This window comes from Pogona vitticeps, chromosome 1 (assembly GCF_051106095.1).
Source record: "Pogona vitticeps strain Pit_001003342236 chromosome 1, PviZW2.1, whole genome shotgun sequence".
In the NCBI taxonomy this organism is placed as follows: Eukaryota; Metazoa; Chordata; class Lepidosauria; order Squamata; family Agamidae; genus Pogona; species Pogona vitticeps.
The window spans coordinates 141,871,994-141,897,713 of record NC_135783.1 but is presented as its reverse complement, the minus strand read 5'-3'; the positions used below and the strand labels follow the sequence as shown (position 1 = coordinate 141,897,713).

The window sequence follows — 25,720 nt, the reverse complement described above, 5'->3', positions numbered from 1 at the left end:
TTTAAAATTCCTATTTGAATTGCTACTGTTAAAACTATTGAGAATCAGAAGCCTTATTGCAAATCACTCAGATCCACCTTCTTGCCTGACATGACATAAACAAAATGCAAATTCTCGTTAACCTGGGTCTTATTCATATTATACCAAATTTGGACAACGAAAGGTAATGTTTTGAACTGGACACAGTATTATTGTTATTTTTATTTTATTTATTTACATTATTTTACTCCATCTTTTCCCTTAAAAGAACCCATGACAGGTTACATTATTAAAAGAATATAGTAAAGCTAACAGCTGTGAGTATGCGGGTGGTGAAGACCAGAAGGGATTGTGTGATTAGGTACGTTATGATCTGTGAGCAGTTCCTCTCTTTTGGCGGGAAAAAATGAAGGAGACTCTTTCATAACATCAACAGATTTATTAATTTGAACATTGGGAGAATCAACGATCATCTCCACTGGATCCAATAAACTAATTTCTTTTAAATGACCATAACTTGGGGTCAACAGTTCTGTTCTTTTCTCAAATGGATTTATGAGGGGGCTTGTCCAAACCGCTTGCGGTCTGCCGGTCTTCGTAACGGAGTGCTCCTCACTGCACAGATGGTCCCACAGCAGGAATGTCTGGCCCAGTCGCCTTCCAGAGGAGGCTGATTGAATGAGGAGTCCTGCTGGACCACCTTCCTCCAGCAACGCTGTCCTCTGGGGTACACTACTACTGTCCATTCTAACAAATCAATTGGGCTGTCCTTTGGCTTGGTAGAATCTGGAGTTGGGAGCAGCCCCCCTGTCTTCAAGTTTGGAAAATCCTCCAGCAATCTTTTCATCCTCTCATGATCTTTTTTACCATCTCCCTCTCTTCCCACTCGTTCCTTCCCTTGCTCCGTCTGTCCCTATTTTGAATTCTCTCCTCTCCTCTCCATCTTCAATCTCCCCCTCCCCGACAGGCAAGATTAACTACTCCCCTTTCTCTCCCTCTTTCTCCTCCACTAAACAGATCTCAATCTTCTCTTTTTCTCTCTTTGTCACCCTTGGCTATCTCCTCTACACTCCCCTCTCCTTTTGATCTTTCTCCCTCTTTATCTATTTCACTGCACACAGGTATCATGTGTGAAGGGGACAGCACACTCTCCATTTTTCTCCTTTTCCTCTACATCTCTCTCACAGATTGTGAAGAGCTCCAGAAGGATCAAACTGGGAGAATGGGCGGCAAAATGGCAAATGCGTTTCAATATAAGAAAATGTAAAGTAATGCACATTAGGGCAAAAACTCAAAACTTTATTTATCAGCTTATGGGTTCTGAGCTGTCCGTGAAGGATCAGGAAAGAGATTGTGGTGTGCTGATGGACAGCTCGATGAAAGTGTCAATCCAGTGTGCGGCAGCAGTGAAGAAGGCCAATTCCATGCTAGGTGTCATGAAAAAGTCGATTGAAAATAAAACAGCCAACATTATTATTATCATGTACAAAATGCTGGGCCCCTGTGAGATACAGGAAATGTGACTAGATGAGCCTTTGGCCTGATCCAGCAGGGCTCTTCTTATGTTCTTATCAGACAAGTACTATACCAAAACAACAACAAAAAGCATAAACAACACTAAAACACATTCAAAGCAGTCAGGCACAACTATCCATTTAAAACCCCACTCAGGCAGGCTTCAGGGAAAGCCAGCCTGAACAGAAAGGTCTTTGCCTGCTTGCAGGACAGCAAAAATGGGGCCAGACTGGCCTCCAGTGGGAGGGAGTTCCAGAGTCTGGGAGAAGCAAGAGAGAAAGCTGTCTCCTGTGTCCCCAACAAACACACCTGTGAAGGTGGCATGATTGAAAGGTCTTAACATTCAAGCAGGGAGATGTAATCTCTGTGTGCTGAATATCAGGCATTTTTCCTGCCTGAATAACTTGTGCATACAATATACAGTATTTAGGGAAGCTTTTCGGGGAGGGGGAAAATTTCAGATGTGTTTTTTATCACAGTGCTGTCCTGCCTTATTCAATTGTAATCTCATGGAGGTTTCAGAGTGACCAATGTCCTCCTTTAGAGAAGATACTCAACACACACAAAAAGATGGACCTGTTCATTTCTGCATGGATTTTAGAGCCATGAACAAAGCTAGACCAACACAGCCGACACTTATTTTTCTCTATAGAAATAACAATGTCTTTTAATTCTACGTTTAATCTCACTCACTTGTAAGACCTCTTTATACTGTAGATTTACACTGGACTGTTTTTTTCACTTGCAGACTCTTGTCACTTCAACATTTGTATCACGCTGTGTTTGCACTAAATCTGTCACAGCCAATGCACACTATACAGTATGTCCCACGTCTCTCTCCAACTTGCCGCTTGAACTGTTAGAACTGGGTTTGCCCACAATTCACAAGCACAATTGTATATTTTAACATTCTTTTCTCCTATAACCTTCACCAGTCGCTGTCCCCAACCCTCAGTTGCTCCTATGAGTTGGTGATTGCCATTCTTGCCCTTTTCCCACTCTCACCACATAGCCAACACTGAACCAATGAGCGTGAACTGAATCAAGCCACTTTTATTACAGGAACAATTCCAGTAAAATGTATTTTGTATTCGTGAAGGCTTTCATGGCTGGGATCTAATGGTTGTTGTGGGTTTTTCGGGCTCTTTGGCCGTGTTCTGAAGGTGGTTCTTCCTAATGTTTCGCCAGTCTCTGTGGCCGGCATCTTCAGAGGACAGCACTCTGTGCTCTGGTCATGTGCTGTCCTCTGAAGATGCCGGCCACAGAGACTGGCGAAACGTTAGGAAGAACCACCTTCAGAACACGGCCAAAGAGCCCGAAAAACCCCCAACAACCACAAAATGTATTTTATTAATCTAATTTTTGTCTGCCTCCCCACTCTTTTCAGCTTAGTCCTCTTCCACCATCTGTTTCAGATCTCTCCGTCTTTTCTCTCTCAGCCAATCCAAGCCATTCTCACTAACATCCCCAGACCTTGCCCTCCCCTACTTTACTCTCTTTGCATACCCATGCAAGTCATTGACCATGTTTATACTGTATATCTCAACACATTTAACACCACCAGGTTAACACAGTAACCTCCTTAAGAATGCCTGCAGTTTTTAAGAGGCCCATCTAACAAGCTTTGTCCTGCGTGGCTCCCAGGCTGTGGAAGGAATTCCTCTAAGAGCTGTGACGAGTTTCCACACAGTTTTCAAGAAAGTTGTAAAATACCTTTTTAAACTGGAACATGATATTTTAAATTCTGTTTATAACTATATATATAGCTGATTTTAATAATTTTTATGGTGAAATTGGTGCAATGCATTCCTTAATTAGTACCATTTACAGAAGGATAGTGACCGAATTAGAAGATACCAAGATGGATACTTCTGGTTTGCCAAAAAATCCACCTCCCCAGTAACCATGGCCACTGCACAGTGGATTATGAAGATGATGTAGGTAGGCGGGGGAGAATGGCGGGAACATTTATCCCCTTACTACACCACCTGTTTCCATGACCAGGTATGACGATGAAAAGGGTCACCTTCTTCAGGCTTCTTCTTCTGGAGTCCCTGCCACTGTTTAGGTACCCTTGCTGAGAAAGGAAGCTCCCTGGTCTTGGGGAGCGCGCATGGAGGCGGATCCCTTCCCGTTCACCCCCAGCCCGGCCACATACACATACATGCTCGCTTTCCTTGTCCCACCAGGGCTCTCTCCTTATAAGCCCTGACGTCAGATGGAGCCTTGCACACTCTATCTCACAAAGTTCCATTGGGAACCGGAAGCCTTCCTAGGGAGGTACGGTATTAGGAAGCTAGCTTCTATGGTTCACTTTGTTTTGGTTCGCCCCCCCCTCCATTCCTTGTACGCACGCGCGAAGGGGGCACTCGCGCCGCACCTACGCGGAGGGGGAAGGAAAACGGGCAGGGCGCGCGCGCGAGCACATGCGCGCGAGCACCCCCACCCGTCCCGCCGCGCTCGTTCCCTCCTGTCAAGTCCCCTCCCAACCTTCGCCGATGGGCCCACGGCGCGCATGCGTGCTGGTGGGTTGCCGCTGCTGCCGCCGCCGCCGTTGCTAGTGTGTATGTCCGTCCCTCTCTTTCTGTCTCTCCCTCGCCATGTTGTTGTGAGTCTTCCTCACGGCGGCGGCGGTGGCGGCGGCGGAGGGGCGGTGGTGGAGGAGGAGGCGGCGGAGGCGGAGGCGAAGGCAGCGGCGGGGGGAAGGTGAGGGCGGCAGAAAGGGGGAGGTTGGGCAGTTCACGGCGAGAGCGTGACAGAAGGAGGGCGGCCCCCCCCACTCCCTTTCCGTGTCCGTTACAGGGAGCAGAGCCGCCAGCCCAGCCCAGCCCAGCCCGTGAGTATTCGGCTCCGCGAGAGGTGGAGGGAACGAAGCGGGGAACGGAGGGGGAGGGAGCGAGCGAGGGGAAGAGGAGCGGGCGAGCCTAACCCCCCCTTCCCCCCCCCGCACCCACCCCTCATAGGCGCGCCCACCCTGTTCCATTGTTTCGGTCCCGGGAAGGGAAGGGAAGGGAGCGGGAAGGCGGGCCAGAGAGGGACGGCGCCGGGTCAGGGCCTGGCTGGCAGTGGCTGAACGCCCGTGACCGCCGCCGCCCCCTCGGCCCTCCTTTTGTGTCGGATGGGACGAGGCCTCGGAGGCAGGGCCGCGCTCCGTCAGGCAAGGAGGAAGCCATACAAAGGGGGCCGGGCTGGGGCGGAAGGAGGAGGAAGCGTGCATGTCACCCGTGTGGGTGTGGTGGTGGGGCGGCACGGCGGTTGCTCCCACACGGCGCTCGTGGGAAGAACGCGCGGGCGGGCCGGCGGGTGGGTTCGTCCTCCTTGCAGGGAGATGGCTATTGTGGCCACGGCGGCTGTGTCCTCCCCCCCCCTCCCTTAAGGAGGAACCTGTGTGTCCATTATTATTATTATTATTATTATTATTATTATTATTATTATTATTATTATTATTATTATTATTATTATTATTATTATTATTATTATTATTGTCGTCGTCGTCGTCGTCGTCGTCGTCGTCGTGGTAGTGCAAGGAGGTCAAGAATATTTATGGCGAAGGAAGGGCAAAGGGAGAGGATGATTGTAGCACTGAGCGAGGAGGAGGAGCTGCTGCCTTGAGGAAGCAGGGCAAGCGGCGGTTTCAACCCGGGAGGTCGGCGGGGTGGTTTGCACTGGCTGGGGGCGTTTTAAATACAGTACCTCCTTTTTGTTTTTGTGTGTGTGTGTGTGTGTGTGTGTGTGTGTGTGTGTGTGTGTGTGTGTGTGTGTGTGTGTGTGTGTGTGTGTGTGTGTGTGTGTGTGTATGTGTATGTGTGTGTGTGTGAGAGAGAGAGAGAGAGAGAGAGAGAGAGAGAGAGAGAGAGAGAGAGATGGATGTGTGGATAAAGGAAAAGGGCCCGTGCTTGTGTGGGTGACCACCATTTGTAGAAGGGTGGGTTTGCAGGCCTCCTTGGTGGGAGTTAAAATTGCTGCTGGAAGAGGGGAAAATCCAGAATTTATCCAGTGCAGGCAAATTGGCCAAAGGACAGTTACCTTTTTTCTTTGTTGTTTTGGTGGATTTTTGCCAACAGGAACTGACCTGGCTCCCTCAGCCTATTTTAACATCTTAAGCTTTGGGCCTGCATCAACAGCAAGTCTATAATCTGTAGTTCTTTAGGGAAGGATGATGAGTGAGTGTTCATAGTGTTTAACGCTAGTTAGTCCTTTCAGTAGAAGAGATTATATTTTATGTTTTGGTAGTCTGAGAAGGGGTCGATGTAGCAAAAGATGGCAGAGGAGGATAATAGTACAGTAGTTGAGAAAACAGCCAGAAGTATGTTGGACCGAAAATGAGACTAGGGGAAAGTGTTTGAAAAAAGGAAAGATATAGATTTACTCAGTTCCTTAAAGATCTGTTGTTACATTAAGCTTGAGTTCGAAGGGGAACGTGTGTTTCCAAAGGGGGAGCTGTGTGAGTGGCTGCAGAAGTAATGGAGGCAGACTGTTGCAGAAACAGTAACAAGTCCAATGTTGCCTGGAAGATTATAACAATTCTTGCAACACAAATGTTCGTGAGCTGTAGCTTGCTTCTTAATGTACACACAGAATTGTGTGTGTGTGTACACACACATGTCTTATATATAAATGTATGTCTGTGTGCATTTGAAACTTTGTAACATCTGTTTTTGGAAGGTGTCTTGTGCTATATAATAGCATTCATAAACATGAACTCAGTAGAGTTACAAGGAAAACAGCTTCAGTGCTTCCACCAGTGTTCCTGAGGTACAAAATCCTTACGAATTTGGTATTCCCTATTCAGTACCTATTATATCCATTATATAAGACACCCCCCAAAAGAAGTTTCAAAGTTTCAGAGAAATCTCTCAATACAATAGCAGCAGGGCCCTGTTACTCCTCCAAGAGACTAACAAAGTTACTACAATATAATCTTTTGTGAACTATGACCCATTCTATTGAGTATAACACTGGATACCTAATAACAATTGTGTCCTAGCAAATTGATTACAATTTATGGCATTCCTTTTCAGGGTTTTCCAGGTAAGGGAATACAGTACAGTGGTGCCTTACGAACGTCCCGACATACGACCATTTTGAGTTACGACCACCTCTGGCCACAAAATTTTGCTTTGACTTGTGGCTGGAGCTTCGAGTTACAGCACAAAAATAAGGCAGGGAAAAAAGGCAGGGAATTCAGACTGCTAACTGTTGGTGGCGAAGAGGCTGCTTCTTTGTAGCTCTTTCACCCCAGCGGTTAGAGAGTGTGCGATTGGAGGAGGCTTTGGACTGCCTGGTAAGGTAAGGTGCTGCTTTCTAATTTTTAAAAACTCCTGGGTGGGTTTTGCAGCGTGGTTTTGGGCTGGGTTGTGGGATTATGTTTCTATTCTTGCAGGGTTTGTTTGTTTTTTAGTCCCCTCCCCCCATTTGCAATGGGTCTTGCTGGTTTTGTTTGCTTTTTGTTTTTTTTCTCTCCCCATTTCCGATGGGTCTTGCAGGGTTTGTTTGTGTTTTGCTTTGCTTTTTTTGCATTTCCGATGGGTCTTGCATGGTTTGTTTGCTTTTCTTTTCGGCTGGAACGGATTAATCGTGTTTCCAATGGGTCTTGCAGGTTTTTTTTTTTTTTTGGTGATTTTTTTTTCTTCGGCCAGAATCGATTAATTGCATTTCAATGCATTCCTATGGGGAATGGTGCTTCAACTTACAACCATTTCGAGTTATAACTAGAGTTCTGGAACCAATTAAGTTCATAAATTGAGGCGCCACTGTACTCAAAACTGGATTATCATTCCTTCTTCTGCCGTGCTCTGAGACTCTGCAGTTCGTCCAAGGCTACACAGGCTGGTGGTTGTCCTGTAATGTGCTTCATACCACTAATCCCATGTGGATGACAGCACCGTTTTGGATCACAGTGCATTAAGGGAAGGATGAGACTCAGAACACAACACCCATTTATATATCTTTCCAGAAGGTTGCCCAAAATTACTCATCCTTTGTCAAAATCAGGGTCTTTGCAAAGCAGGCAAGGGATGAACCAGACAGCAAGGGATACTGCACAGCTGACAGTAGCAGGCTCCAGTACATAATATAAAGTTGGGAAGCAATAGATTAGAGTTTGAGCCCCAAGAGGCAAGGAATACTGCTCAACTCTGCTGTGCATGCCATATGTGAGAAGACCTAGATTTGATTCCAGGATGCAGTCCCACATCAAAAAGGGTGGTGATGAATTCTCACAGCTAAGCCAATCAGAAGAGACACTTCATGGGTTGGTAGCTCTTTTGGTACACTCCCCCGTATCATCAACCCTCTCAACAAACTTTTTGCTACTCATTTGCACCCCCCTCCTGTTAGTGTGTTTTGAACAGCCCCTCCCAAAACAGGAGAAGGAAATACAACAGAAAGCACATTTATAGTATCAGTCTCCTTCTAAGTATTCTGTGCTGAAACTAGGTGCCTACTGCCAGGAAAAGATATTTCTATCCATGAATATATTTATTTCAATTATTATTACACCACCTTTATCCTAAAAAGACCCAAAGTTGCTTACATATTAAAAACACAAATTATTCAAATATTTAAATAAAATTAAATAAACATTATACTGTATTAAAATGTTAGGTAAAAGGATTACTAAAACATTTAAAAGCAACAGAAATACAAACCATCTTACCATCTTGTTTTAAAATCTCACTTAGATAGCAGGATGGATTTGATTTAAATTAAAAATGGATTTTTGATTACAGTTGTGCCTCGCTTAACGGGTGCCCCGTTTAACGACGAATCTGCATAGCGGTGTGGATTTTGCAGTCGCTTTTGCGATCGCATTGTGATGTTCCCCATACGGCCCATTTGCACGCAGCTGATCGGTGGGGCTTCGGGATGATGGGGGAAAGCGCTTTCCCCCCATCATCCCGAAGCCCCCGCCCATCAGCTGGGTGAAAATGTTGGCTTTGGCATGATGAGGGGGAGCGCTTTTCCCCATCATCCCGAAGCCCTGCCCATCAGCTGGGCGAAAATGCCAGCGGGGGCTTTGGGAGGACCGCGGGGGAGCCCTCCCCCGCGGTCCTCCCAAAGGCCCAATTTTCCTCCAGTTGATCGGCGGGGGCTTTGGAAGGACTGTGGGGGAGCCTTCCCCCACGGTCCTCCCAAAGGCCCCATTTTCGCACAGCTGATCGGCAGTTTCAAAATGGCCACCCGCTGTGTTGCCTTGCTTTAGAGGCACCGAAAATGGCCACCCCTGTGGAGGATTTTCGCATAAGGTGAGTTTTTAAGCCCATAGGAACGCATTAAACGCATTTTAATGCATTTCTATGGGCTTTTTTATTTCGCATAGCAACAAATCCGGATAGCGACGATTTTTCCAGAATGGATTATCATTGCTATGCAGGGTGCCACTGTATTTAAATAAAAATTGACATTTTGATTTAAATTGTGATTTAAATCTATTTAATTGTTTAAAAAATCATTAACTTTGAGAAGACTTGGGACAAAGCTCTTTAGGACTTCATAGGGTAAAACCAGCACTTTTAATTATGCCCAGAAAGGGATTGGCAACCAGTGGAGCTGCTGTAAACAAGAGGGTTATGTGATCCTTGTAGCCAACCCCAGTTAACAATCTGGCTGTTGCTTTTTGAATCTGCCAAAATTTCCGAACACTTTCCAAGGGTTGCTCCACATAGATCATGTTATAGTAATCTGTCTGGCACGTAGCCAATGCGTGCATCACTGTGGCTAGATCAGACCTCTCCAGGAATGGGTGCAGGTGGTACATTAGTTGTAACTGAGCAAAAGCAGTCATGGCCACTGCCAAAACCTGGACATCCAGGATCAGAGACAAATCCAGGAGCACACCCAAATTGTGCACCAATGTTTTCAGAGGAAGTGCAACCCCACCCAGCACAGGGAGATCTGTGTTTCTTGTTCTTGTTTTAGTATTATAGAAAAGAATTATTAATGTTGTGTTTGAGTTCACATGTGAGTGATGAGGCTAGGGTGCCCTTCCAAAGCACCCTTTCTCTGTAGTTCCACTCATCAGGAGTTCGCCTTTGTTTGATGTGAGTGTGTCCAATATCAGTTAGAAATATGTAGCTGTATTCACATCACAGTTAGTAGACTCCATGTCTGTGGTTTATTTCTAGATCCTGTTATGCTATGGTGACATGATGGACATAATTAGCTGGAACTGTATATACTTTTCCTCTCCCTTTAGTCAGTGGGAGGAATATTCTGTGTATCATCTAAGACAAAGGAATGCCATTGGTGGATACGGTTGTAGTCTGGAGGGAAAAAGAAATGACAAATGTGTGCTGCTTTTCTGTCCTGCTTTTGTCTCTGCCTTGATTTGTCCTGCTTTTGTCTCTGCTCACACAACACTTGCACTAGCATATCTTGTCTTGGAGTGGTGTGGCAGGTTTTAATGACATATCTCTCCCTGTCCCCCCCCCCTTTCTGGAAGGGTTTCTTTTTTGTAGCTTAATCCTTTTAATGTATACTTAATAATTTCAATTTTCCGATGTCTCATTAAGTTCATGTACTGTTTCTAAATATATCTGTGTATTATACAGTCTTTGTTAGTTGCATATTAGTAGGAATTTCATATGGCTAACAATTAGAATTGAGTAATAGTTGGAAAGCAAGCATTTCTTTTATGTCCACCATTTTCAGTTTAACATCCTGTAGGCCTTCTGTAAATGAACTTAAAGAACCTGTACTGTTATAATGAAAGTTTTATGTTTGTGTACACACGCAAACACACACACACACACACACACACACACACACACACACACACACACACACACACACACATATATGTGAGCTTGTATGTATAACCAGGCACATAGATTATGTTTAATCTTCTAACATGCAGTAAACCATAAAGATTTTATGATTTAGCATTTCTCAGTGTGAAATATTTCAGTAAAGATTTCCTAATATTAAAGAAAACAATGGGAAAGAGCAACTTTCCTGCTTTTGTTTTATACAGAATTTGGGGAAGTTTGGAAAAACATTTTTCAGTTATGACATTTTAAAAGTAAAACCATTTTATACTGCCCCCATGCAGAAACACGTGACCCTATACAACCCCAGATTTAAATACAAATAACCGCATCTCTAGTAATGAGCACAAGAGGGTATCTGTAGACTATCTTGACTGGTGGTCTACAACCATTAGTATTGTCAACAGCCTACCCTTTACTATGTAAGGCTTGTTATCCTTTTTCCTGCTGTCAATATGGTATGATACCAGTGGGGTCTTGACTTGAGAACTTAATCCATATTGGAAGGCGGTTCTCAAGTCAAAAAGTTCTCAGGTCAAATCTGCATTTCCCATAGGAATGCATTGAAAACCATTTGATCCGTATCTGCTCTTTTCCGTCCATAGAAACTAATGGGAAGCTGCTATTCCGCCTTCGACCACTAGAGGGGGATATTTTGTTTCTTTTTTTCTTAGGTCAAGAAAGGTTCAGGGAAGGCAGGGAAAATACAGTCCAGGCAGTACAGTACCAGGCAGTCCGAAGACTGTCTCCCAATCCACTCTCTAAACGCTGGGAGGAGTGAGGAAGCAGACAGGCACCCTTTTCACTGGCCAACAGTTAACTGAAAGTTCAAATTTTGCACTTTCCCTGCCTCCCACGTGGTTTTTTTCAGTTCTTAACTCAAATCTAAGTACTTAAGTCAAGTCAATATTTTCCTATGAGAGTGGTTCTTAAGTCAAAATGTTCGTAACTCGAGCTGTTCTTAAGTCAAGACCCCACTGTAATATGTAGCAACATTGACCCATTTTTTAATTGTGGGTACAGAAGCGCAATGTTCTACATTCATAAACTGGAGATGTTCTTAAGAACTGAATTTTCCAGCTTTTTCAGATGTGAGTTTAAATAAGCTACCCACAAATTCGATCAGATACAGATTACCTTCACCCCACTGTTCTACCGGCACACTGCAGTTATCTTTGGTGGCTGTCTCCTTACTCATGAGTAAGCCAGATAAAACATTTTTTAAGATCATCCCCAACCACAGAGCAAAAAACTCAGTAATTTCATAGTTTAAATGAGTGAGTTGCTGAATATTATTCTCTTTTTAAATACTTACAGAGGAAGGAGCTAAAAATGTTTGGCCAGGATGGAGTTAACTGCTTTCTTTCACAGTCTGCCTCAGAGTGCCAGGGTTAAAAGTCCAATCTTTTTTAGAATGTTTGGAATTTATGAGACAAAGGGCAAAAGTCAGGATGGCATAATGTTGGCTATTTTATTTTCAATCCCCCTTTTAAATGATACGTACAGTGGGGTCTTGACTTGAGAACTTAATCCGTATTGGAAGGCGGTTCTCAAGTCAAAAAGTCTGTAGGTCAAGTCTCCATTGACCTACAGTGCATTGAAAACCAATTAATCCCGTAACAGGCCGTTTTTGTTCCATTTTGGTTTTTTTCTGGTCTGTAAGTCAATTCTCAGGCTGCAAGTCAAACCTAAATTTTGTGGCCAGAGAAGTCTGTAACTCAAAAAGTCTGTAAGTCAAGCCGTCTGTAAGTCAAGGGTCCACTGTAACATGGAATTGGCCACCTTCACTGCCCCCGCACACTGGGTTGACACTTTCACCAAGCTGTCCACCAGCACACCAGATTTCTATCCTGATCTGTCACGGACAGCTCAGAACTCATAAGCTGATAACTAAAGTTTTGAGTTTTTGCCCCAGTGTGATGACATTGTCTTATATTGAAACACATTTGCCATTTTGCCGCCCATTCTCCCAGTTTGGAGAGATCCTTCTGGAGCTCTTCACAATTCCATCTTATCTTCACCACCCGGAAAAATTTTGTGTCATCTTTAAACTTGGCCACCTGACTGCTTATCCCTGTCTCCAGGTCATTTATGAACAGGTTGAAAAGCACTTGTCCCAGAACAGACCACTGAAGAGCTCTTCACCTCTCTCCATTGTGAAAATTGCCCATTGACATATACTTTCTGTTTCCTGGTTCTCAACCAATTCTCAGTCCTTAAGAAGACCAGCCCTCTTATCCCCTAACTGTCAAGTTTTTTCATCAGCCTTTGGTGAGGGACCATGTCAAATGCCTTCTGAAAATCCAGATAGACAGTATCCACTGGTTCGCCCACATCACATGCCTGTTGACCTTTTTAAATAATTCTAAAAGGTTTGTGAGGCAAGACTTACCCTTAAAGAAGCCATGATGATTTTCCCTCAGTAAGTCTTGTTCTTCTATGTGTTTGAAGATTTTATCTTAAAGCTTTCTACCATCTCCCCTGGAACAGACGTTAGGCTAACCAGCCTGTAGTTTCCCGCATCCCCCTCCTTCACTTTTTAAAAGATTACCGTGACATGTTCTATCCTCCAGTCCTCTGGCACTGTCGCCATTTTAAGGGACATGTTGTATATTACTTTTTAATATACAAGTTGTATATTATTTTTTAAAAAACCATAACTTGAAAACCCTTTGTCCAAAGGTCCCCCAATTTGGCTTAGAGGTGGAGCAAATTGTTTTCGCCTAAGCTGGAGCAGATTGTTTTCGTCTACTGTACCAGATTTGGTACTGATATAATTCCCACTTTTTATGTTACAATGTTTTGTTTGGACTGCCACCGTTTTTAGAGTTACCTGGTAGAACATAGTTTTTGTCAGCTGCACAGATACCATGACTGGACCTTTGCCAAACAATAATCTACCAGGACTGTTTGGAGAGATAATCAAATCCCCCCCCCAAAAAAATACAGAGTCCCCTTCCCTTGTATTGATTCTTTTGAAGGTGCTCAGCCTTTCTCCTTCAATAATACATAATCAGTATATTCTCTTGAAAAATCTACAAAAATATTTTTAAAAGGCTTAAGAAATATAAATTTTGCATGCAACCTTTTTAAAAAGGTTACCTTTTAGTAACCACTTAGATTGGACTCAATATAGCAAGTTATTTAGGACTAATTTCTATCCGATTGTTTTCAGTGATGACCTAGTTGTGACTAATTTTTCCTGTATTGTGACTGACAGTATTGATAAAATTATCAATAATTCACACATCTTGACACCTGTTGAATTTTCCTTTCTCATTTCTCCCTTTCAAGATTTTAGAAACTATGTATGGGATTGGGGTTCCATGTACCCATCTAGATTTGCATTGGATTATGTATGCACAGAATATCATGTAGCATCCCAAAATAATGGCATGATCTGTTCACTAGCTCTGGCTTTGCAAGTTAGAAAAATAAAGTAACAATATAATTCATAAGTAAAAAGCAAAAGTCAGAGTTTGAGCATACCATTCATTAATCTTTAGAATTACAGTGGGGTCTCGACTTACGAATGGCTCGACATACGAACATTTCGACTTACGAACCACTCTCGACTTACGAACTTAGATTCGAGTTACAAACTCTTTTTTCCCTTTTTTTCTTAAAGCTAAGTCATCTTAGGTTAAAAGGAAGAAAGAAAACATATCTCCCTCTAGTGGCAGAAGGCGGAATAGCAGTTTCCCATTAGTTTCTATGGACGAAAAGAGCAGATACGGATTAAATGGTTTGCAATGCATTCCTATGGGAAATGCAGATTCGACTTAAGAACTTTTCGACCTGAGAACTGCCTTCCAATACGGATTAAGTTCGTAAGTCGAGACCCCACTGTATGTGCTACAAAGTCAGTTCCAACTTACGGTAACCTTTGCCAGCATCTCCTATGTATAAAGTACAGTACAGTGGTGCCTTGACTTATGAACTTAATCCGTTTCAGAAGATGGTCGTAACTCGAAATGGTCATAAGTCGAAGCACTGTTTCCCATAGGAATGCACGGAAACGTGATTAATCTGATCTGGCTGAAGAAAAACAAACCAAACAAGCAAACAAACCGTGCAAGACCCATCGGAAATACAAAAAAAGAAAACCAAAAAGCAAACACACACTGCAAGACCCATCGGAAATGGGAAAAAGGAAAAAAAACCAAAAAGCAAACAAACCCCGCAGGACCCATCGGAAATGGGCAAAAGAACCCCCAAAGCAAACAAACCCTGCAAGACCCATAGGAAATGCAAAGAAAAGAGAAAAGAAAAGAAAACCAAAAATCGAACAAACCCTGCAAGACCCATCGGAAATGGGGGGAGGGAATCCAAAAAGCAAACAAACCCTGCAAGACCCATCGGAAATGGGGGAAAAAACCCCAAAAGCAAACAAATCCTGCAAGACTCATCGGAAACGCTAATCCCCCAAAAAACAAAGACTGCAAGACCCATCACAGCACAGAAACATAACCCCCAGCCCAAAACCATGCTGCAAAACCCACCCAGAATAGGCAGTTTTTAAAAAGCAGAAAGCAGCACCTTACCAGGCAGTCCAAACCGTCCTCCAAACACACTCTCTAACCGCTGGAGCGAAAGTAGCCTCTTCGCCACCAACAGTTAGCAGTTTGAATTCCTCGCCTTTTTCCCTGCCTTTTTTCCAATCATAACTCGAAGCTCCAGTCGCAAGTCAAAGCAAAATTTTGCGGCCGGAGCTGGTTGTAACTCAAATTGGTTTTATATAATTTTTTGCTCCAAAAATGCATTAGGGCTTATTTTCAGGGAATATTTTTTTTCATGCACAACAATCTAGATTTATTCAAATACTGTCATGTCATCTTCTGGTTGCTACACAATGCTGCACAATGGTGACGGGCGGAGCTTCGCTTAACTGGGGCTTATTTGGGGGGAGGGGCTTATATTATGAGCATCTTGAAAAATCATACCAGGGTTTATTTTCAGGTTAGGTCTTATTTTTGTGGAAACGGTATAAAGGTGTCATGAGATTTCAGATCCTTTGGAACCCTTGCCTCAGTCACAGTGGTATGAAAAGCAGGGGTGGGTGAGATACCAAAAAGTTCAAAAATCAAACCTACTTTATTGCCATTGTTTGTGCTGCTTTTGCCACAAAGTGGAAACTGCAGACTTAGGGGAAAGAAGATCTACTGAATTGTTTGCTTGAATGGTCACCTAATAATTTGTTGCTATTCTCACTGACCAAAGGACTGGTCATATAGAGACTCCATGTTTGTCTTCTTTATGCAAAATGTTGTGCACATGTGATGTTTGGTGTGCTAGACTATTCAAAGATGCTTAGTTCATCTTAAGTATCAGTAGGGCTACAATGTGGTGTTTAAGCAACCTACTTCATTTTAATTAGTATAAAATGGTATTATGGATATGTGTAATGGAATAAACGAAGCACAGAGTGCTGCTGATTTGAGCTTATTCATTGGTCAGAATTTTTCTCTTACCTATGCTGGTGTAAGTTCAGTGGCACAAATTTTAGCATCAGATTGCTAGCAGTTAAGTTGAAGCTCATATTTCATGGCATTCACAAATTCTCATGACTAATGTGTGGCAAGAAATACAAGTCCTGATTTGTTATTGTCATGTGTCGTCAAGTTGGAACTGACTTACATCGACCCTAATATGATTTTCAAGGTGAGTTATTTAAGGAGTGGTTTTACCAGTTCCACTCCCCCAGTGAATTTCCATGGCAGAGCTGAGGAATCAGACCCATTTCTCCTGAGTCCTAGTCCATCATTCTGTTCATCACACCGGGTATCTCTACACCAATCTACACCAATCTGGGTTCACCTGCTAATTTATTAACTAGTGGTAATTAGCCACAGAGATTTACACCATTGAATTTATCCCAGTGTAAGTAAGCAGTAGGATTCCCTCAATTGTCTGAAAGAATGAATGGAGACAAATTCTCATTGAACTAGAACAGTGGTTCCCATCTTTGGGTTACTAGATGTTTTTGTACTCCCAAAAATCTTAATACAGTGGTGCCTCGCTAGATGATTGCCTCCCAAAACGAGGAATTCGCTAGACAATAACTTTTTTGAGCTATGTTGTGCTTCTCAAAATGGTTCGCTGGATGATGTTTCAGTTTTTTTGGACCCTGTTTTGCAAGACAGTTCCCCCCCCCATTAATTACATAAAACCTACTTTTTTATCCCAAAAAAGTAGGGGAGAAAGTATATGCTGCTGGCTTTCCAGGGTCTGCCTCCTAGAAAAACAGCAGCATACACTTTCTCCCCCAATTTTTTAGGATAAAAAAAGTAGGTCTTATGTAATTAATGTGTTTCAATGGGGGGGGGGGTAGAAATCCATCTTGCAAAGCATTGCCAATGGGGCTATGGCTGCAAATTTAAATGGTAAATGATGGTGACGATAGCCAGAAACCAAAGGGTAAAGAGATTATAAAAAAAACACACAAAATCACAAACTTAATGCCCCCATTAACACAAATTATGTAGTTGAGTTTCCCCCATTTGGAGAAATCACAGGGATCAACAGCATACCCAAAGTGCAATGGATGAGCCTCCCCCTAGGAAAACCATTCTTACAACATGGTATTTCTCCTACAAGGTGCGAGCTGGAATGGCCCTTGCATCCCCTTCTGTCCCCTGACCCCCCAAGGCATGGTGACCCCCTGGCTGCACCTCCCACTCAGTACAGGGCTGCACAGCCCCAGTCCTGCCAGAGTCCAAGAGAGCTCCTCAGTGTTTTGGGGTGCCCTGTAGGACCCCCATCAGGGGCTAGATGTTCCTCCCACAATCCTCTAGTGCATAGGTCAGGGAACGGGGTAAGTTACCCCAAACTGGGTAAAAGTGAAAATCCTGGTGGTAATGAGCAGACTGCTACACCTCTCCCTCCCTCCCACCCCCACCCTCTGCAGACAAACATCAAATTGTAAGCCACTTCTCCCTGTTATTTCCTTTGTTGCAGCAGGGCACTCGTAAATCCTCCCTCCTTTTAGAGATTGGAGATAAGCCTCCCTAATTGGTTAAGGCTGGGGATTAGCCCCAGGCAATCAATCAATCCTGTGCTTCTGAATGACTGTTTCCTCCGGAAATGACTGCACACAAGCAGGATGAGGGAGTGGATCAAGGAGCAAGCAAGGGAAAGGAGGGAAAAGGTGCGAGAGACCGAGGACTTCATCAAGCTTATTTAAATGTACAAAATGGAGGGAGGAAATGGAGGGAGGGAGGAAATGGAGGGAGGGTGGGTGGATGGATGGATGGGTGTGTGTGTGTGTGTGTGTGTGTGTGTGTGTGTGTGTGAGAGAGAGAGAGAGAGAGAGAGAGAGAGACTGACTCAAAGCTGTGAAAATGAACAGGCAAGCAAAAGAGAAACTTTGGATTAAGGGGGGGAAGGGTAGCTTTTAAGGTGCTGTCTAGGTTTATCATTGCTTTCCTTCTAAGAAGCAGGCATCTTTGAATCTCGTGGATGCTGTCACCCTCTGCAGTGATCATGGAGCCCAAGAAAGTAAAATCTGACACTGCCTCCTTATCTTCCCCTTCTATTTGCCAGGAGGTGATGGGACCAGTGGCCATGATCTTAGTTGTTTTGATGTTGAGCTTCAGACCATTTTTTGCGCTCTCCTCTTTCACCCTCATTAAGCAGTTCTTTAAGTCCTCCTCACTTTCTGCCATGCTTTTGCGTATTCAATGAAGCAGAAGTAGATGTTTTTCTGGAACTCTCTGGCTTTCTCCATAATGCAGCACATGTTAGCAATTTGGTCTCTAGTTCCTCTGCCCCTTCGAAATCCAGCTTGTATTTGTGGGAGTTCTTGGTCCACATACTGCTGAAGCCTGCCTTGTAGGATTTTAAGCATAACCTTGCAAGTGTGTGAAATGAGTGCAATTGTATGGTAGCTGGAGCATTCTTTGGCACTTCCCTTCTTTGGGATTGGGATGTAGACTGATCTTTTCCAGTCCTCTGGCCATTGCTGAGTTTTCCATTGATGATGATAAAAAAGCACACTGGTCCTTTGATATTGGTCTGTGGCACCAGGGTGGGTGACATGACCTTTAGCCTGGTTTGCACACCTCACATAGAATGATTAAAGTGGTAGGGAAAGCTCCCCCCCAATTCTGCGTTGGCTGTCTCTAGCAAGCATGTCATTGCTAGCACCACTCTGGCAGCCACTGATGATGATTAAATCCTCTGCGAGCTAGCAAAAATTTAATGCAACTTGCTAGGCACGTTGGACACCTTACTACTCCCTATACCACACCATGGCTGGAGTGCAATGTGTTCCAGCAAAAATAGTGCACATCTTTATCAAATTTTGTGCATCCTGCTAGTTTGGTACACAGCCTGTGTAGATTCAATAATACAGTGGTGCCTCGCAGAACGAGCGCCCCGTAGAGCGACGAATTCGCTCTACGGTGACGCTTTTGCGATCACTAATGCGATCGCAGAGTGATCCCCCCAATGGGCGAAAATCGCAGAGTGAAGGTCGGTAAGCAGTTCGCTTACCAACCTTCGGTTTGCGACCCGTCGATCAGCTGTTCCGCGGCTTCAAAATGGCCGCCGGAACAGCCAAAAGGGCCGGGCGCAGTGTTTTCGCGCCCTTGGTAAGCAAGGGGAGGGCGCGAAAACGCTGCCTGAACAGCCGAAATGGCTGCGCGCAGCGTTTTCGCGCCCTCCCCTCGCTTACCAAGGGCGCGAAAATGCTGCGGCCGGCCATTTTGGCTTTTCCGGTGGCCATTTTGGACCCGCCGGACAGCTGATCGCAGCCATTTTCGCGCCCTCGTTCAGCGAGGGGAGGGCGCGAAAATGGTTGCTGGCGATAGAGGGACATTGCTGTACGGTGAGTAAATCAGCCAATTGGAACGCATTAAACTAAGTTTAATGCATTCCAATGGCTTTTTTTTTCCATACAGCGATGTTTCACACAGCGAGGGTTTATCCGGAACGAATTAACCTCGCTGTGTGAGGCACCACTGTATTTGTAATTCAAATAATGTGTGATTTCCTTCCTTTCAAATCAAGGGGGTAATGTCAGCGTATATAAATTTTTTGGGAGTAAAAGGTTAAAGAGTTCCCTGACCCCTGCTCTAGTAAGACTGTTAATGCAGGATGCATTACATGTTACCACTTTATTATGGTTTTAATTTTTTTTTAAAAATTGGGTCCTTTAAGTTTTATATGTGTTTAATTGTTTTGTAATATTACTACTTATTGAATGACCCGCTCAACTTGGTGAAGTTTGGGTAACAGCTGAGTTTGATTATTTTGATGGATTAAACTGGGCAGACTTCTTGCTCCAAATGACCATGTTCCAGCGGTCATGTCAAAATGGTGCTGGCCATGACTGGCACCTCTCTTGCACAAAGTATTTATTCCTTTCTTTCTCTTTTACACACAACCTTTGTACTGTCCACCTATTTTTCCTCTCTCACATCCAGTAGAGGTAAACCCATCCTCTTCTGGACAGGAACAAAGTGTATGGAAAATGAGCCAGGCATATGCCAGAATTCTGTGCAGATGCCAGAGATTACAAATGTTTCAGTAACATAATTGCATCATACCACATTAGTTTCAGAATTATTTTTAGTAGTGATGTACTATATATGTGGAGATTAAGCATTTGCCTAAAGGAACAGAAAGTTGTTTCAGATTTATGCTGGTTAGTGAGTACATAGACTTTTAGGCACTATGTGAAATAAAAACAGAGTAGTATATAGTGTGAAATATGTAATAATTGCTTAGTCGCTTGACATGAAAGGTATAGTTCTAGTGGTCCAGATGGTTGCTGTTCAGTTAATGAGCTAAGGACAGGTCTGCCAAGTGAACCCTGGGTTATCTGTAGAGAAGCAATATTGCTAGCAATTAGTGTTTTACAATAGAATGAACTCTCCCCCACACCCCAGGTAACTGGAAAAAAAACAGTGATACAGTATTTTGTATCACTTCATAACTGAAAAATACCCATCTGGGATAAAGATCTTTGTAAAATGCTGCCTTTATTCCTTGTAGAGCAGTGGTCAGGGAACAGGGGTAAATTACCCCAAATGGGGTAAAAATGAAAATCCTGGGGGTAATGAGGATGCAACCCTAACCCCCTTCCCTCCTTCTCCTCCTCCTCCTCTTCTGCCCGGAGGGGGGTCCCCGGCTGCCCTATCGCCCCCTTCCCACCCCCTTCTCCGGCACAGCTGCAACCGAGCCACTGCGGATGGCGGCCGACGGCGGGCCCTGGCCAGCAGTGTAGGGCAGCCAAGGCGGCGGGGCCGGCCATGGTGGAGAGTGAGACGACGAGGCCAGGGGACATGGCTGGAGCACCCCGGCCAGGAGGAGCCTCTCCTTCCAGCACCTGGAGAGCTACAATGCGGCGGAGGGGGATGGGCATGACCACAACAGTGGCCTGGGCCAGGCTCAGCCTCCCGGTGTCGGGCCGCCGCTGCCCCACGCCCTATCCCTGGAGGAGTCCATTGGGCAGCAGTTGCGCTAGCCTGGCCATGGGGCTTCCTGGCGCCTCTCGCCCTCCGTATGGCAGCTGTCATGGCGCTTTGACTGTGAGGCCCGCGGAAGCCCCAACACTGAGGCCTGAAGCAGCTGCCAGAGCCAGTGCCGGAGTGGGAGGTGGTGGCAGGCGGCCCGGTGGGTGAACCACCTGCTGCTTTTTGACAGCTGGCCAGGAGCCACCCACCAGTGGAGAAGGGGAGCCACCTCCATGGGGTGAAGGACTAAGCGCGGCCCTGCCAAGCGGCGGCCCAAGTGGTGAGGCTTTGGTGGCGGCACTCAACTAGCCACACGTGACCAAGACGCGCGTGACCGAGATCCTTCCTTTCAAATCAAGGGGTTAATGTTGGCGTATATTAATTTTTTGGACGGGAGGATAAAAGGTAAAAAAGTTCCCTGACCCCTGTTGTAGAGTGATCATTGCTTCCATATTACATGGTAGGAATGTGTGTGGCTCTTTTACAATGAAACAATCTTCTGAAAGTTGGCAGATCAGGCATTTGGAATGTTACATATAGACATACAGTGGTACCTTGACTTGAGAACGTCCCTACATAAGAACGATTCGAGTTAAGAACGGCTCCGTTCTCAAAAAGTTGCTTCGACTTGAGAATGGAGCCTCGACTTAAGAACCAAAAGAAAAAAAAGAAAAAAAACCCTTTCCTGCCCTTTTTTGACCTAAGTTCACCTTAGGTCAAAAGAAAAATCACCCCCAGTGGTAGATACGGATTAACCAGGTTTGACTTAAGAACAGTGGCTCGATTTAAGAATGAAAATCAGCAGATACAGATTAAATGGTTTTCAATGCATTCCTATGGGAAATGATGCTTCGACTTAAGAACATTTCGACTTAAGAATGCGGTCCCAATACGGATTAAGTTCTTAAGTCGAGGTACCACTTTGTAGTGGAAGGATTTTTATGACGTTTTACATTTTCTTTGCAATCTACATTTGAATCCATAAGCAAGTTCAAATGTGTTTATGAATAATTGGCTTTTCACCAGATTACTCATAAACATGTGCAAACCTACCCATAAGCTCAAACATAGGTTGCCGGGGGGAAAATGAGGTACCACAGAACCCCTCCCTCTAGACATAACACTTAACACAATTAAATATGTTGTCTGAATGTGATATCTGTTCTGTAGTTCTTAAGGAAACTAGGGATGGGTTTTTGGCTTTTAACAAAATGGAAGAGAGAAAAACACAAAAGAGGTACTTTCTTGGTTTTCATTTATTCCCAAAATGATACACAATTGATTCATATTAACAAAAGATTCATGTTTTTTCATGATTCCCTCTTTTATTTTATCTTTCTCTCACACTTATCTCTGCCAAATCACCTGGGAAGCTTTTTATCCACTAGAATTGCAAGGGCTACTGTCAGAAATCAGTCAGAACATCTAGGGAGGTTAGTGGGAATTTTGAAACTGTAAAAGGACTTGAATGGTTTGGAATTAGTGATGAGTGTTTTTTTGCTTCAATCATTCTTGTGGGTGGCCTTATTGGGTGCTGCTGAGCCACTGGTGCCCTTATTTTGTACAGTACTCCCTCCTTGACTTTGTGTCTCCATTTTGGATCTTTTCCTTTTTTTGCTCTTCTTAATTGGTGGTAGTGAGTTCCTGATTTCTTTTGATTTTTTTTAGTCTGGCAGGCTGCAGCAAAAATAAAGAAGACATCAAATGGTGGGGGGAAGGATATTTCCACATATTCTAGTATTTTTAGTTTGAGGTAGGCTTTGCCTTTATTTGCATGCTTGCTTGTCTTGATTTTTGAGAGAGGTTTTAATTTGGTTGCACTTCCTTAGTTTGCTGTTTTTCTCTCGTGTGTATGGGGTTGTTTTCCAAGTTAGATTTTTTGGAATTTTTATTTGGTTAATTTACTATGTGTATTTATTCTCTTAAAGATTATATTTTGATAGGTTTTTGGAGGACTGTTAAGTTCACTTCTGTGAAGCATTTGCGGATGGGTCAGAGGGGTGGACTTTGGCACTGTCATAATGTGCCACTGGACTGTGTAAATGTGATAATGTAAACTAGTGCTTGCAGAGATGTGACAATGGTGATTCTTTCTCATGTACTGTTGTCTGCTTTTAGAGTAGATAGATTTCTTATTGTTTTACCCCAGCTTTTTGGAGTAGCTTTTTAGGGTTGTAAAGTGCTTAGTTTGGACTACGAGGGGGTGCTGATAAGTATTGAGCCTTACCCAGAAAAAATTGAGCTAGGAAGCTATAAATTGCAGGGTTTATTGGCCAATTTGTCTATATTCAACGGTGCAAAAACCAACTACCTATGATTTTAACTTAACTTTCATTTTCAGCTCCAAAGTGAACATGGCAGCACCTCCAGAAAAGTTCAATGTGGAAGCGCATAAAACCGTAATCAAGTTCCTGTTTCTCCAAGGGAAAGGTGCAAAGCAGATCCATGAAGTGTCGTAAACTATGGATGACAGTGGCCCTTCGTATGCAACAGTTAAACGTTGGGTTGTCAGTTTTTAAACTGAACATTTCAGTGTTGAAAGCGAGAAACCCAGTGGAAGGCCTGTTTCTGTCTCTGCCTGCAAATGTGAAAGGAGGACTGCCGAATATCAGCCAAAAGTATTGCTATATATCTGAGAATATCACATGAGAGAGTTGGTGCCATTATCCACAACAACTTGGAAATGAGAAAGCTGGCATCAAAGTGGATCCCCAAACTTTTGACCACCGAACAATAGAGGAAATGTGTGGAGTCATCAGTGGCTGTTTTGGAACACTTTGCAAGAAATGAGTCAGATTTCCTGGGCAAACTGGTAACTGGTGATGAGACATGGATCTACTGTTATGATCCTGAGACAAAAGAACAGTCTAAGGAATGGAGGCACAGTGGTTCCCCAGGCCAAAGAAGTTCCGAGTGCAAAGGTCGGTGCAGAAGCAAATGGCAACAGTTTTTTGGGATAAGAAGGGAGTTCTGCTGGTGGACTACCTCCAACAGGGTTCAACCATCAATGCAAAATATTACTGTGCTTTATTGATGAAGTTGAGGGAAAACATCAAGGGAAAATGTCAAGGAAAGCTCTCTAAAGGTGTCATCCTGTTGTATGACAATGCCTCATCACACACTGCAGGTGAAACATTGGCAAAACTGACCTCCTTAGGCTTTCAAGTGATGCCCCATCCACCCTATTCTCCCGACCTGGCTACTTCTGACTATTATCTGTTCCCCAAACTCAAAAAACACCTAAAGGGACAATGATTTGGGAGTGTTCTGGAAGCAACTAGTGCTGCAAATGAGGGTTACACCAGCAGTCGGAAGAATTATACTTGCAGGGACTTGAGAAGCTGCAGGACAGATATCGCAAGTGCATTGACTTCCTGGGGGAATATGTAGAATAGTGTGGCAGTTACAGCTTCCTAGCTCAATTTTTTCTGGGAAAGGCTCAGTACTTATCAGCACCTCCTCGTCGTGGTAGATATCAATGAGAAACCCAACGCAAAAATAAAAAATAAAAATAAAAATAAATCTGAAATAGGGTTTTCTTGTTACATTGAACAAAAGTACCAGTTCATGAAAATATAAAAATGAAAGAGGTGCACCTCTAAAGGAACCTAAAACAAAAGAAATATGGGATTTTTCACCTTGCACATTCCTCAAAGTAACATTGTTTAGGTTTTACTCAAGGGGACTTTGGGTGTATTTATTTATTTATTATATTTATATCCCACCCAGCTAGTCATTCGACTACTCTGGGTGGCGTACATCATACAAAATAAACAATTAAAATAACATCAGTGTCAAGAATAAAAAGTCATTCAAGATGGAAAAACAAGAAGATAGATCAAATAGTGCCTGGAGTGAAGGCCTGCCTGAATACCCAGGCTTTTAACTGGCTTTTAAAAATATCCAGCGAAGGGGCCATATGGATCTCTGAAGGTAGATTATTCCATAACTGAGGAGCGACTGCCGAGAAGATCTGGTTTCTTGTTTTTTCCTTCCGGGCCTCTCTCAGCATTAAGCTCCTCAGTCGCACCTCCTGACTAGATCGAGTGATACGGGTAAATTTTGGTGGGAAAAGGTGTTCTGTCAGATAGCGAGGTCCTAAACCGTTTAGGGCTTTGTATATAATCATTAAAACTTTGAAATTGATGCGGAAGCGCACAGGCAACCAATGCAATGCAGCCAGAATGGGAGAGATATGATGGTGTTTTCTCACCCCTCTAAGGAGTCTGGCTGCCACATTCTGCACCATTTGAAGCTTCCGCATCAGTCTCAAAGGTAGCCCCACATAGAGCCCATTTCAGTGGTCTAATCTCGAGATTACAAGCGCCTGCACATCAAGATGTGGGCAATCCGCCAAAGGTGGAAATAGGCAGATTGGACTACTGACACCAACTGGGTTTTCATGGTGAGCTCCGGGTCCAGATCTATCCCCAAGCTGTGAACCTCTCGCGGTGAGAGTCACCCCCCCCAAACCGCTAATGGTGGGGCCACCCACCCTCAGTACCTCGGTCTTGTCTGAGTTCAGCCTCAACCGATTTTCCTGCATCCATTGCAGAACAGTCTCCAAGCAGCGCTGAAGGGACAGAACAGCATCCACTGTAGTTGGTGTAAAGGAGATGTAGAGCTGTGTGTACATTCTTTCTTCTCTTTTTAACTAGCAGGAAGCAAACACTTATGCAAAATCACTTATCTTTTAGCCATTCTATTTTATATAAGAGATTAGTTAGAAAATAGGTCCTTTTCACTGATGAAATTAAGTTCTCGTACTGTATACAGTGGTGCCTCGCTTAGTGATTGCTTCGTTTGACGAAATCTCTTAGCGATGACTTTTTCGGAGCGTTGTTATGCTTCGTTTAACGATGGTCCCTATGGGCGATTTTCGCTTAGCGATGGTTGGGACCATGCTTCGGATAACGATTAAATTTTGGGTCCCCTGTTTCGCTTAACCATGGTTTAAACAGCCTCATGTTTGCTGTTTTTTAAATGTTTTTCTGTTATTTA

General features: G+C 43.9%; 1 protein-coding gene and 1 non-coding gene across 23 annotated transcripts in view; one reads left to right on the top strand and one right to left on the bottom strand.

Moving 5' to 3' along the window:
- Positions 1-4,014: 4,014 nt before the first annotated feature.
- The window catches only part of PUM2 (pumilio RNA binding family member 2), a 108,088-nt gene continuing 86,382 nt past the window's right edge, over positions 4,015-25,720 (top strand). For 11 of the 22 annotated variants that reach the window (XM_073002087.2, XM_073002062.2, XM_073002095.2 and 8 more), the window contains exon 1: positions 21,895-23,640. In XM_073002087.2, the coding sequence (XP_072858188.2) occupies positions 23,542-23,640 (99 nt within the window). In that variant the 5' untranslated portion in view covers positions 21,895-23,541. Of the gene's footprint in view, positions 4,331-6,515; positions 6,784-21,894; positions 23,641-25,720 lie in introns of those variants that run through there. The other 11 variants (XM_078388670.1, XM_073002046.2, XM_078388687.1 and 8 more) reach the window with 8 other exon arrangements.
- On the bottom strand, positions 16,703-16,867 carry LOC140703568 (U1 spliceosomal RNA). Its single transcript, XR_012082893.2, has one exon. It is a non-coding gene; the product is annotated as a U1 spliceosomal RNA (small nuclear RNA).